We start from the raw sequence: 14,239 nt of genomic DNA on the forward strand, positions 1-14,239 counted from the left end.
GAAGAACACATCTTTATAGCAGGAATGTCAAACTAATTTTATACAGCCCACTTTCAGTCAATGTAAAGAAGTATACCTATACAGTTTGGACAGTTCTTATACATGATAAAGAAATGCTGCTGTAGCAACAAGGAAATCTGTTAGCATGATTCTTTGGGCTTAAACTGTAAAAAATAAATGTGTTTTTAAAAAGGAGTTCTGGTAGCTCATTGCTCAGACTGCCCTGTAATTATTAAAGTTTTTGTTAATTCACAAAAAAAATGTGTGTGACTCAGAAAACCCCCCCATAAACATTTCTATAGTAGATCGAAAAATACTGCTGGCTTCCAGTGCGACCCCTCAGGCTCCTAGTAGATGCAGATATGTTATCAATTTGAACATCAAAGGTGACTTTTTTACTGAGTTATCATATTCACAAGATTTTCAGAAAACTTTACCAGTGGCCTTGACCTTGAGCTCAAGATCACCAGGATTCAAATTTGCCGAAGACTTTTAGTAGATGCACCTATGGTATGAATGTGAAAATCCTAGGTGACTTCCTTCTTGAGTTATGGCATTCAGAAATTTTTCAGAAAACCTGATCTCTGACCTTCACTGGGAGTCAAACTTGTCCGCAAGCTTTATTAGATGCGCCTTTGGTACGAATTTCTACATCACCTTGTTCTCAAGTTATCGCATTCACAAATTTTGGCGTCCACTCCACCCACCTGGCTGACAACAATACCCTGTCAGGCTTGTTACAGCTGATGGGTAAGAATTGTTATTTAATTGTTTTTCTGTTACTTAATTACTTTGGTGTAGTATGAATGGTGATTATGGGGTAGGTCTTTATTAGTAGAAAAAGCTGTAAAAGTTGTGAAAATACAGTTAAAAGTCTAAAATGTATATCTATATATATTCTCTTTTTTCAAAGAGAATATCAGCAGAATTCTGGCTGATTTGTTGGCCCAATTCTGGCCCCTGGACCTTATGTTTGACATCACTAATCTATTGCGTAAATCAGAATTACTATAAGTACTTTATATAGGGTCTTAGTATGTTTTACTTGTTATGTTTTGTTTTTTAACTTTACTGTTTAATTTAACAATTTCTCAAATTCAGTGAGAGGTCCTTATTCTAAAAATATGTCTACGTCCTAGAACGTTTTTTCCATTATTTAAATATCCCCATAGTCATTAATAGATGTGAATAATTTGCGAAAGCTCTTTCTCTAACTTTATATAAAGGTTAATGTAATCATGTATCAAGGTGGTGTCCGAATACATGCTATAAACTACAACTCCAATCCTGCTTTACGCAGTTTTGATGACGTTGCACGGGCATTTCCCATAGTAACCTTTCCTGTCTGCTTGCTGGTGCGTTTGCGCCTCCTGTCTTGAAAGCGAGGTGAAGAATAGTTTACTTTCCAGAGTTCAAGGTTTGGTGTCGGTGTTCGTTTGGAGTAAAGGCTTTTGCCGAGGCGTTAAGCCCCCTTTCTCAGAGCCAACATGCTGAACATGTGGAAAGTTAGGGAGTTGGTTGACAAAGCGTGAGTATCTTCTTATCACAGTACGGCTGTAACGAGTTATTTGTGCTTGTAGTTTACCTGTTTGAAAGAGACACGTACCCAAAACTTTGACGTCACGTCATTCTTTACAAGTTAGCTAGCCTGTATGCTACTAGCGAATTAGTTAACTGACTTTTACAAACACCATACTTCTTGTTTTAAGTGTGGGTGTCTTGTTTTTCTTACAGTTCTTCTTGCCTTGTCGTTCAGCTAAACTGTAACTAAAAGGATATGGTGTGACTGCGCTTGACATTTGTTCGTTTTCTCCGAAAGCGCATGCTAACCTGCTTGGCTAACAAGCTAATTATGTAGCCTGTTGACTGGGTGGGTAGCTAGCTGACCAGGCTAGCCAGCTAAGCTAGTTTGACAGCTCCCAGGCTGAATAATTAAACAATGGGTGTTTTTGGAGTTATGTGAAACAGACTTGTCGTCCAACCACTGTTTAGCTGCTACTGCCTGGAAATACATTTTTAATTAATTAATTTAAGGTAGAAGTGCTTTACGATCGTCTTGACACTTGTAGCTAAGTTACACACGACGTTGTGGTAGTTGCACGAGAGCCCTTGAGTTGTAAGTTAAATTGTTCGTCGTTAAGTTACAATACAACAATTGTCTAGATTGTTGTAGATTTTCCACCAGCGTCACGCTAGCATACACATAAATACATAAATTAACACATCGTGTTAGTTTTAAAATAAAAACACACCCTTAAAAAACAACTACCTTTACACTTTTGGCTTACAATCATGTTGGTGGCAACTAGTTCCCAGTAAACGTAAGTGTGTGTTAAGAAGTTTGACCACAACTTACGACAGTTGTTATTTGAGTTGGCTTTACTGTTATTGAGGGTGCTTTATGTTTTTATTTATTTTTCTACTTAAAAGAGCCACTACAGAGTATTTATTAATGAGTGATCAGTCATCTGCTGGGTTTTGTAACTTGTTGGTGGATGTCAAGCTTTCTCCCTCTCTCTCTTTTGTTTGCTTCCGGTGCATTTTTGCATAGTTTGATGGGAGTGTTGGTCAAAGCTTCCATGGCAGTAATTTATTACCTAGCTTTATCAAAGAGCAAGCCAACACCTTTGTTCAGCACATTTGTTCTCCTTTGGCTGCTGGTTTATTTTCAGCTGATGACTGTACTCTGAAGCTTTTGTAGGCTATTGCACGATTTTCTTAAAAATGTATTTTTATTTTTTGTTCCTTCAAGGGCTTAGTGGCTTATTGTGCACAGTCAGACAATAGTGTGTTAAGTCTATCCAAGAATGCAATCCTGTGGATGCACTTGACTCCCCTCTGTGTGTGACCTTCTGCAGCATGTTTTGCTTTTGTTGGAGCGAGTCAGACAAAGAAGGAAATATTTACTTTACAAAATTTAACTCAGTAATTCCACATTTGAAAGAACTTAAGTTTCAGTTGAGATAAAGGAGACGAGGCATAGATGTATAAAGATGCCGCAACTTGTAAAAACAATGGTCATGACGTGCCAGACATTCATTCATCTACACACACACACACACCCAGAAGCATGTAAATTATTTACTAAACTTAATGTTATATAGATCACACTATCCTGCAGTATTGTATAAATACTGTATATTGTTGCATATATTTATTTTCTGATGCATCTGCACCATTTTTATTTTAACTTATAATATAAAGCAATTTGAATTGACAGACTAAAAGAGAGATTATTTTTATGCCTGAATGAGTGCGCCTTCATTCTAATCTGGCTTTATTTGAAATACTGGGTGGTGTAAGAGCTCGTGTCTTGAGACCTTTGAAATTGGGAACTTGTTGACTTGTTTTCATAATGTGTCAATAAATGCTGAGTCATTAAGACTGATTGTTGCATTCTTCCTCTGATTAATCAGAGGGCTTTATGTGCATTTTTTTTTTGTTAAATATAATGAGTAAAATGCTGATTTGTTTTTCTTATTTTTTTAACTTTTGTAATGAGTAAAGTTAACATTAATATAAGAACTAAAGTGCAGTTGCAATGAAGAGCAAGGGAAATGCTTCAGCAGTATAGCAGCGGAAATATGTGTGATTGTGTGTCACTGAGAGTATCACAGCTTCCGTTTTATCTAGCTGATATCTAGAACAGCAGCAACCTCTGTGTGAAGATAAGCAGTTGCATCAGTGCCTTTTATTTTTTGTCTGTCATTCATGCATGGCAGGTTAGCATTTTCCCTAACTAGCTAGAGAAATTCTGGATATATAAAGTTATAACTACACATGGAGTAACTAGAATCCTTTGAAAACTCTTGGATATAGAATGTTTGAATGTCTGTCTGGGACTTTTCAGCAAATGTTGACTGTGATCCATGGTTGGGCCCAGAGGCTTATTTTAATTAGCTGTGAAAGGACTCTGGCGTGGTAATTTTCAAATACTTTTCATGGCTTAAGCCACATTTTACAAAAGAGAGTATGTTGTCAGAGTTGTAACCATACCCTGCAACTTTTAGCAATGCAGTCTGCCTGAAAACCACAGAGAGGGTGTATCCTTGTTAACAATATGGCATCAAATCAGTGTTGCTCTGTCAGGCGCTGTGCTGTTTATTGCTGATGTGGCAGTAGTGAAGGAGGAGGTTGTAGAAATTTCAAATTGCTTATTTGCCTTGCCACATTTTATTGCTAAAGTTGCAGCAGGGCCTGCTTACTTATTTTAAAGATGATGCCTGTATGATTATTGATCATAGTTCTGCGGTTCTGTAACAAACAAGTTAATACTCTAAATCTGAATAAGCTCTCAGGTTGTGGCTCAGTTTTACGTTGCATATACAATTTGGGATAGTGGCTATACTGCTTCCCTTAATGCAAACACTGCATTAAGGGATAACCAGTTTATCCAGTTATGACTGAATAGATGCCAAATGACATGTTAAATTAAATCCCCTTACACAAACGGCGATTAGTCAAATAAAGATGCAAAATCTCAATTAAAAAACACAAGGACACCATTGTCAAATAATGCACAGCAGGTGATGTAAATAGAAATTACAGAAGCAGAAATGAACTTTATAAAAAAAGGTAAAGAAAAACTTTATAAAGTCCTTTGCTTTTTTCAAGATCTTGGTGGAACCCTTATACACACTGAAGCTAAGACGTGATATTTTTTTCTTTCCCTTACAGAATGCTGGCTATATTTTTAAGTAGAAACAAGATTTGTAGACTCTAATCCTGGATAAATATAAGGCAGAGTTTGATTAGCCTTTGTTAGTTCTGTACTGATTGTGATTGCGTTTTTTACTTCTTTAGTCTTTTATAATATACGAAGTCCTATATATTTGGAACACAGATTTTAGCCTGAAATGCTTAGAGAGATTCATTGTTTTGATTTCTTCCCATTTGAGTCTCTGATTCCTGTTGTACTAGTTTCTAACTAGAGCTCAAAATCAGTCAGCAACTCTTGTTTTATTCATCGCCATTTTAGCCTGCATGTATGTGTTTACACTGAACGCATTGTGCATTTGCCTGTGTGGTAAGCTGTTTTAGGTTTTGACAAGGAGTTATAGAAAACACGTGATCCTTTTGTTCTTTTAGCCTTTAAAAGGGCACTTGTGGTTGGCTTAAGCATCTTTAAGTCTCTGATTTTATATGATTTTTGTACTGTCATTCATGTTGGTCTTGCTGGGCTGAGGTGCAGGTGCATACTTTGAGCAGAAATGACAAATAAAATGTATTATAATTGAAGTTTGTTTTTGTTTGTTATTATAGAACCAATGTGGTGATGAACTACTCCGAGGTGGAGTCTAAGGTGAGAGAAGCCACCAATGATGACCCCTGGGGACCATCAGGACAGCTGATGAGTGAAATTTCTAGGTAAGGTTTGTTGTTTATTTCATTTATGTTTTACTGAAAAGCACCCACTGTAAATAAAAAGAAAACCTTACATCCCTTTATCTGCATTTCCATGAACATTATTTTTAAAGATCAGGCTTCTATGACAAATCCAGCTCTTACTGGATTTTAAGCCTCCTCGCTCATCAAAACAGGAAACAGGGCTTCTTTGAAAGTCAGCAGAACGTTTCTGAATAAACAACCATAAACAATTATAGTTTAAAAGTTAAGCTGTAAATTACCTGCATCTGAATGTCTAAGAACTCCCGTGAACTACCTCTGATGTGTCTTACGTGACTTTCTTTAAGTGCAGAAAGCTTTGTCAAAAACGTATGAGCCCCGAAGTTATGAGTGACACAGAAGTTTCTAATGACTCATTTAGAAGCTGTTTTTACAAAAAATGGTTTTTGATGTTCAAGCGTCCCGTTTGACCTCAAGTCTTTTCCTGCACAGAACTGCAAACAATGAGAATATTAAACCCCCAAGTGTTCATTGTTGATTATTTATCATATTCAAAGTGGACATCAGTGTTTGAGTTCATCTGGCTTTTACTGTTCATGCTTTCTTCTTATGCAACTATGCATACACAGATATGCTTAATTGCAGATATGCTTTTTTTTTTTTTTTTTTTTTTTTAACATGAAAGTAAAAAGTCTAATTCCCCCCCCACCCCTCCGTTTTTTTTATAAACAGAGCCACCTTCATGTATGAACAGTTCCCAGAGGTGATGAACATGCTGTGGGCCCGCATGCTGCGGGACAACAAAAAGAACTGGAGGAGAGTCTACAAGGTCTGCCTCAGTGCTGTTGTAAAATGACACAAACGCATGTTCTTGCATTAATTGTGAAACAAGGCTTGAAGACCTAAGTGCTGAGAACATTTTTCATTCTGTGGAACACTTTGGACTTGCTAAACTAAAATTAATAGATTTGATTTAACTTTAAAGGCTTTTCTCCTTACTTTTAGCAATAATCGGGTATCAGCAAGAACTTTAAGATTGGGTTAAGCTTTTTTTACAAATAACCTACTGATGGATTTCACTCAGCAAGAGATGTGAAGACAAACCACATTGTTTGAAACACTGTGATTGAGAGTAAACGAAAGTCTGACACAAGAATCACAACTTGAACAAACTGGGTTAACTCCAAACTTGAAGTTAAAAATAAAATCTTAAATCTTTTTTTTAATTTCCCATTTTGTTTTTTTCTTCCCCCCTTCCCTTCAGTCTCTATTACTGCTAGCCCATCTCATCAGGAACGGGTCTGAAAGGGTTGTGACTAGTGCCAGAGAACATCTGTATGACTTGAGATCACTAGAAAGCTACCATTTTGTAGGTAAGGTATCATTCTGGTCTTCTTTTTTTTTCTTTTTTTTTTAATTTAGATCTTAGATGGCTAGACATTTTGTTTGCTGAATGTTGTTGTAATGAGGTGAAAAGTTCTGTATCAACAACAGCTTTAATGTGGGCTGCAATGAATGGAAGGAGGAAGGAGGCCCTAAGCAGTGCTTAGTCCAGAAACTCTTCGCATACTACTGTAAAGCTGCTTTCAGTGGCCCAAACCATGTGTGTATTTTAGACTTTGTTTAGAAGGAAGGACACAATAATTATTATTCTTTGTCTGTGTCTGGATTTTGTGTATTACTGTTGTAATTTAATCAGTTTTGTTATTCTTTCTCCTTAAATTGCTACCCTTAGATGAGAATGGGAAGGACCAAGGTGTGAATGTACGTCAGAAGGTGAAGGAGATGGTGGAGTTTGTTCAGGATGATGACAGGCTTAGGGAAGAACGGAAAAAGGCAAAGAAGAATAAAGACAAATACATTGGTGTATCCTCTGACAGCATGGGACACAGAGGCTACTGTAAGTCCACAGATGTGCACATTTTGTAAATAGAGGTGTTGGGAAAAGAGCAGCTGGAACTGATGTGATTACTTTTTGGTGCGGAAGTATAACCTGATATCCTATGATGTCCAACTCATGTTTGCTTCTCTTTTTCCACTAATAGCGGGGGACAGGTATGACTCTGGTGATAGAAAGTGGGATGATGACTGGGAGAAAAAAGGGCCATTCCCCTTCAGTGATAAGCTGGGGGAAATCAGTGACAAAATTGGCACCACCATTGATGACACCATAAACAAGTTTAGAAAGAAGGACAGAGACGACTCACCAGATCGATTCAGGTAGGATACAGCCTCCGATCTGATGCAAGGAAACTAAACACAAAAGGAAAGTTTCTTGTTGCTATTTAGGACAAAGACATTTGAAGATGTGATCACAGAGCTTTGTGTGTTTCTTGATGGGTAGAATGTGTACAATGATTGTGTCTGGTCACCTTACCTCTCATGTTGTTTTTGTCCCTAGTGACAACGAGGAGGACAGGGGTCGATCATCTCACAATGGCCAGCAAAGAAAAGAGTTCAAAGATGAAGAGGAGACTGTTACCACAAAAAGTCTACAGATTGTCCAAGCAACAGAGACGACAGCAACACGGAAGAGAGGAGGGCCATCCAAGAAAGTAGACCTTGGGGCCGCAGCCCATTACACAGGAGACAAGAGCCCAGATACCACCGCCAAACAGGTAGCAATAGCGCTCTTCAACAAATGAAATGAGAGAAGATTTTATTGATATGAGGCTGGTTATGTTTACTCTGAATCTTGAGTTTTTAGCTTTCTTATTTTATTTTTTTGGTTGTTTGTTTTAATTCCAGATGCAGCCAGCCGCAGCCCCTCAGCCAACCAATGCTGCCCTTGCTGATCTACTGATGGTGGACACAACACCTAGTCAGCCTGCTGCCACAGGTATAATGTCACTAAGTTTGAGAAACCTTTTGTGAAGCACACTTATAACCTGTCTTATGAGAAGATTGATGAGACTATTATCAGTAAAAAAAAAAAATTTCCAGTAGACAAATTGGACAGGATCCTTAAAGAAACTGATGGTCTCTGCCCAAAATGAAAAATACCTTCCAGTCACTGCAATTGTGACATACCAGTAAATCCAGGACTAACCGTTTTAGTTCAGCGTTACAGTACCACAAAGAAAAAAACTCCAGAGTAGCTGCACGAACACACTAGACTCTACTGAAAGTGTGGTGCCCAGCTGCTGATAGCAGCTTCCCATTTTTTGGGGACAGCAGGAGGAGGGAGTTGATGTATAGGAACTAAGTGCACCAGATGTTTTTGGAGGAGTCCCTAGGGAATGGAGAGGGCAGAAGCACTGAACAGATGTTTGGTCCCCTCCACCTATTCACTGCTTCCCCCTCCCCTCCCTCCTACACTTCTGACACTAAGGGAATGCTAACTATGGTGGAATGACACCTGGAGCTCACTTGTTTTAAATTTATTTCTGTTTCTCAATGCAGGCCTGATCGGTGGATTTGCCGACTTCTCCTCACCTGCTGCCTCTGCTGGACTGTCCTCGGGTTGGTTTTAAAAGTTTTTGGAGTGTGTGTGTGTGTGTGTGTGTGTTGTTGGTGTGTGTGTGTGTGTGTGTGTGTGTTGTTGGTGTGTGTGTGCATGTCTATGCTGTCCTGTTGCAACCATACCACTAGAATATTCAGAGGGATTCTGGGAGGGAGCCCTGGCCATATGGAGCCTGCTACCTGCTCTGCATAATAAGAACAGACACACATCAACTCCTGTTATGGATGACAAGGAGATGGGGACAGAGGAAGAAGTTGGTGGGGGTGGAGAAAGATGAGAGAGACTGAGAGAGGGAGAGAGACATTAGGCCAGGCCAGTTCAATAAAAATTTAAAAAGAGCCATCAGTGGTCACTGAGAATGTCCTCAAAAACATAACCTCTTTAGCTTTCTATTGTTTACTGTCAGGCTCAGATTTGTGATTTTGCTGAATCATATATTTGCACGGCTCACAGTACAAATATCACTGTTTCGATGGCAAATAAAGACACTCATGCAGCTGTCTGTTTTTTGTTTTTGTTGTTTTTCTGCCTTTCTTGTTGCAGCAGCACAACCCTCTAACCCCAATGGAGACTTTGGAGAATGGAATGCTTTTCCTGGAGGTCAGATGCCAGCATCTGCTCAGACTGGCAACATGAGTGGAAATGACCTTTTTGCACCCATGAATGCAGGTCCTTCTGTTGCCACCCCAACTGCTGCCCCGGCCCCAGCTTCAGGCTCTGGTCTTGCCTCAGCAAACCTGTTTGACTTGATGGGGCCAACACAGTCTCTCACCTCCTCTCAGAGCCTCAGCTTTACCATGAGCAACACACAGAGTGTGAGCACCACGGTCCTACCCCAGTCTAAGTCACAGGTATGCATGATTGCACTCATTCATACACACATCCTTGTTAAATTATTGATTGTTCTACACATCATTACAAGAGTCCTATCGGGTGTAAATAGAATACAGGTGGAATCAAAATCTCTTGGGTCACAGACTCTTAGGCTTCATGGATACAGAGCTAGAGATATGGATTAGTGTGTGGTATATAAAGCATAGCATGAGATATGAGACATTGCTAGCTCCAATAGTAAGTTCGAGTGATTAGATCTGGATTTTCCTCAGCAATATTTTTAGATCTTGTCAATGCCGAATCTGAATTAAGCATGTTTTTGTGAATTCAAAATGTGTACCTTTTATCGTACCACATGCTTGTTTGCTCTTGGCCTACAAATTCAAATGCTGTGCAAAATTTCTTTCACATGCTGTTTATAATAGATTAATTCCAGATGTGACAAGCTAGATAACTATTATCACTAAGGGTCAAATACTTCCATTTATCCTCTTACTCCCACTTTTTAACATTGCACCTTGACCTCCTTGTGTGATGGAGACATACTTCATGTGATTGAAAGACAAAGGACAAGCGGGATGGTGGAGAGTTAATGTGCAGCCACTCCAGATGCTCATCTTCCCCTGAGACCTTTCCATAACCACCCACTCCTCATTTTACTGACACCGAATGAGAAAAATGAGATTTGAGTCACAAAAACATTAAAAGTCCAAGGAAAGTTCACATATGTTGACTGTATCTTCATGTAAAAAGGGTGTTGACCTACTTTAAAGGGGGGAAGACATTCACCTCTTCCATTTCGTCTATTTATTTTAAATGATATGTTTTTATTGAGTTAAGAAAGAGACTCGGGTAGATTTCCCTCTGTCGAGGTTAAGTGGGTCATGCTAAAGGTTTAGAGGCTTGAATAATGAAGTAAAAACTGCATCTCAATTTTTTTATGAATTTGGCACAAATGAGCTCTTTTTCTAACATTTTGCCTGCTTGTTTATCTGTGCCAGCCCCTCCAGACAATGGGGGGTCCTCTTCAACCACAGCCCATGCAGTCTCTCCAGCCTGTTCAGCAGGGAGTGTCATCTCAAGGTGCAGGAGCCAAAGCATCCCTTCCATCCACCTGGTCAGATCACTCTGTTAACATCAGCCTGGACTTCCTAGGCCCTGGAATGCAGCCCCCCAAACAGGCCCAGCCCAGTCTCAACACTCTCCAACAAGGTGAGAGGATTAGTACTTCAGATCTGACATGAATGGCAACAACCTCACAGTCCAGGTTCTGGCTTAAGTCTTTTTAAAATTTGAATTTCTCTTTTGTTATTTCCAGGCAACCAGGCACCCGGCAACATGCTCTCCCAGGGATTTTCCAATATGAGTCTGGGACCTACAGCTGCCCGACCTCCTGTTAATCCCATGATGCACCCTGGTGCTGGCATGGGGATGGGGATGGGAATGGGCATGGCCCCCAATCAGGGCATGATGGGAATGGGGATGAACATGGGGATGCATCAAGGTGGGATGAACATGGGGATGCATCAAGGTGGGATGAACATGGGGATGCCACAGGGAGGTATGACCATGGGGATGCCTGGTGGGATGGGGATGGGGATGAACCCTGCGATGGCCCAGCAGCCCAAACAAGATGCTTTTGCTGACTTTGGAAATTTTGGAAAGTGATGGAACTGGAGAGCAAAGATTATAAGAGGAGCAGTGGCAGTCTCCCTCTCCGTCCACTGGTGAAGGATTGTTAAGAGCTGCAAACAAAGAGTACTTGAATGTCAATAATGTCAACTATCATAATACCAACACCCTGCAATCTCTTTTTTATAGTAATATGATTTGGATCTAAGTGAATGAGTGTGTGCGTGCGTTTGAACGAATGATCTGTCAGGTCTGGGTTCATGGTCAGGCACTCTGATGATGGTGTGCCTTGTAGGTTAGTTGTATATCAGTGAGCAGAAAGAAGAAAGTGCCACTGAGAGAATGTCAGGGGGATTTGCTTTATAACCTCAATCAAATGAAATCACCAGAATTGCAAAAAAACACAACTAGCTGCGTTTGTTTTCCTTTTTTCCTTTTGCTATATAATGTCGATAACTTGATGAATCATGAATTTCGATAGCTTGATCTGCCATTTTAACTTCCTAACAAACATTGAAGGATGTCAGGTTACCTCTTTCTTTAATGTCATCGTTCTTCCTTCAACGTGTAAATAGAAATCTGAAGCCCTAACAATAAGTTATGAAGCTCATATATGAGAGGCAGTGACAATGTGAAGAATTGTATCATGTAGACCAAATCTGATATGAATTAAGAACTATAACAAAGCACATTGACACCTTCTCTTTGTACATAAGTATCCAGACTTCAAATGTGCCTGCAGCTGGAGTAATTAATTATTTGCAGTGAACGCTATCAATTGAATTTGAGGAGTTGCACCTGCAAGACCATGAATTTGCCTTTCTTATTGGTATATAGCTATATTTTTCTTCTGATAATTATAATCAGTTAGCATCCAAATGAGATAATCAGTAGGTAGAAAAGCCTTATACAGGAGTAGAGTGCCTGAAAGACCTTTGCCTTTTCTCTTCAGTCAACCTCTTTGAAGGCGACAATGTGACTGCAGTGTTGAAAATAGCTGCGAGGATGGAGTTTTTGTGCTTGGTACAAATATGCCTGTGCCTCAAGCCAAGTGTACTGTCTGTACAGATGGCGGATGCAGTTGTTTCACTAGTTCTGTTTGTTCATCTGATTCAACTTTTTTTTTCTTGTTTGTTTGTTTTTGTTTTCAATCTATTAAGGCCAGTGAGAACTTCAGAGCTACAAGACACCAAGATAAATTCATTCAAACCTCAAGTGTTGATTCAGACTGTTAAGATTGTAAAATGCAGCTGTCTGTTAGATGTTCATCAGTGCATTTTGGTACACGACACCTTCCATGTTGATTAATGTTGCACATTAAAGCAGGAGCAGGAGTCCTGAAAAGATTTTCTGTCATAGCCACCATCAGTCCGAGTCTGTGTGTTTAGTGACTTATCAGGTACAGATGATTGTGTGAGAGGAAGCACTAACCTGCCGTGTTTCAGATCAGCATGTTGGTTGGATTGCATTTGTGTCATCGGGTAGCACATCATGAACAGTCCCATCCAGCTGTATGCCAGTTTCGTTATGCTATAGATGTACACAACATTGCACTTCAGTGGTTCAAGTGCCTGCCGGTGGTTGCCTCCTGATCCTTGTGATGAGTGATAGATAATCAAAATTGAATCTTGACTGCCTGACATTTTTGGTGTGTCGACGCTGAGATAAATAATTCACTGACCACAGGAGAAGGCGGTGGATTCTGCAGCCTCAGGAGGATTTAAGTTGTGTTTTTCTACTCTCAACCCTCCTCTCAAGGGCTCATAAGGCTGAGCACACTAACACATAGTAGCCTTGCATCGGTGTCTGAAGCATTAAAATGACCAAAATCTGTTTGCTGTTTTTAGTTTTGTTTTTTTTTTCTATTATATACATATATATATCCGTAGAGGTTTGTTTTACGCATTTTCTTTTCTACTTTAAATCCTCTTGGTCCTCTCAAAAATGGGATTGTTGAAACACTAGTATATGCAAATGTAAGATCATGGAAATCCTTCTAGAAAATGAAATTTTGCATTATTCCCATTTTGATTTGATTTACACATCAAGATTCTTTATCTACAACATTAAACAGTTGATTGAAATTTGCTAATGGTGTGTGTTATTTGGTGTGTTGTGTCATTAGCCTCATTCAAAACTGCTTCAAGCAGCAAAAGTGAAGCATCTGCACTTGGCTTGGAAATTACATTTACTTGATGGGAGTTTAATTTGTGCCAGTAACGAGACGGTGTTCAAAAGGCCGTCTGTAAATCAAAGAGAAAAGTTACGCGCTGCCAGATGCATTATAGCTCAGGTAGATCCCCCAGCATTTTATCTTTTTGCCGGCCAGTCACAAGGACTCCTGTACCACTTCAAATCTTTATTATGGATCTCTTATAACACTGATATAATGTTTAAAAAGGTCTTTCAAAGTTTTTCTCTGGACGCTTTTCTGCTTTTCAACTCCTTTTCAGTCCAGTACCTGACCATTTTCAGAGGAATGTTATTTTTGCCTCTTGTGGTCAACAAGCAACTTCACAAATAATCAGTATAAAATTAAATTTTTAAACACAGTTTGAGAATTTATTTTTTGCACCAACAAGGTTATTTTCACAGATCTATAGGTGAAAACCTGACATATCGCAGCATAGTGTGTCCTTAAAAATTTTAAAATGAGAAAACTGCTCAAGTGGAGGACAAAAGGAGTGGAACTAAACTATAGATTAACAGTATCTGAAAGTCATGTCCTTAAAAACTAAAGAAGTCTGAACTCTTATGCAAGCAGTCCTCTGAAGCGTAGAAGTGGTCATACCAAATATTTACCTTAACGCTTGTTATAATTGTGCAAACTCTGATTTGCCTTGCATATTGTAACCCTGTATGTTTGCACGTTTGAATAAACCTGTTTCCAGGTTTCTTAGCAATATATAAAGAAATGAGGTGACTCAAGACTTTTGCACAGGACTGTATTTCAATTGTTAATCC

At 39.2% G+C, this 14,239-nt stretch overlaps 1 protein-coding gene across 2 annotated transcripts; it reads left to right on the top strand.

Annotated features, from left to right (window-relative positions):
- Positions 1 to 1,344: 1,344 nt before the first annotated feature.
- clint1a (clathrin interactor 1a) lies at positions 1,345 to 13,147 on the top strand. 2 transcript variants are annotated; one of them, XM_080901897.1, is made up of 12 exons: positions 1,345 to 1,528; positions 5,263 to 5,367; positions 6,079 to 6,175; positions 6,611 to 6,719; positions 7,082 to 7,246; positions 7,392 to 7,566; positions 7,748 to 7,964; positions 8,095 to 8,185; positions 8,749 to 8,808; positions 9,356 to 9,660; positions 10,645 to 10,855; positions 10,962 to 13,147. In XM_080901897.1, the coding sequence occupies exons 1-12, from the start codon at positions 1,488 to 1,490 to the stop codon at positions 11,309 to 11,311; spliced, it is 1,926 nt and encodes a 641-aa protein (XP_080758023.1). In that variant the 5' UTR covers positions 1,345 to 1,487; the 3' UTR covers positions 11,312 to 13,147. The 2 variants fall into 2 exon arrangements, with proteins under 2 accessions (XP_080758023.1, XP_080758022.1); XM_080901896.1 differs by having other exon boundaries at positions 1,346 to 1,528; positions 9,353 to 9,660.
- Positions 13,148 to 14,239: the final 1,092 nt, after the last annotated feature.

This window comes from Rhamphochromis sp. 'chilingali' (assembly GCF_963969265.1).
Source record: "Rhamphochromis sp. 'chilingali' genome assembly, chromosome: 13".
NCBI classification, from domain to species: Eukaryota; Metazoa; Chordata; class Actinopteri; order Cichliformes; family Cichlidae; genus Rhamphochromis; species Rhamphochromis sp. 'chilingali'.

What these genes read in the sequence shown, in the direction of transcription:
- clint1a (XM_080901896.1), top strand. Translation starts at nt 1,488, where the DNA reads ATGCTGAACATGTGGAAAGTTAGGGAGTTGGTTGACAAAGC. An exon ending in GACTCACCAGATCGATTCAG is followed by an intron (nt 7,567 to 7,747) that starts GTAGGATACAGC and finishes TTTTGTCCCTAG; the next exon opens with TGACAACGAGGAGGACAGGG. An exon ending in CTCTGCTGGACTGTCCTCGG is followed by an intron (nt 8,809 to 9,352) that starts GTTGGTTTTAAA and finishes TTCTTGTTGCAG; the next exon opens with CAGCACAACCCTCTAACCCC.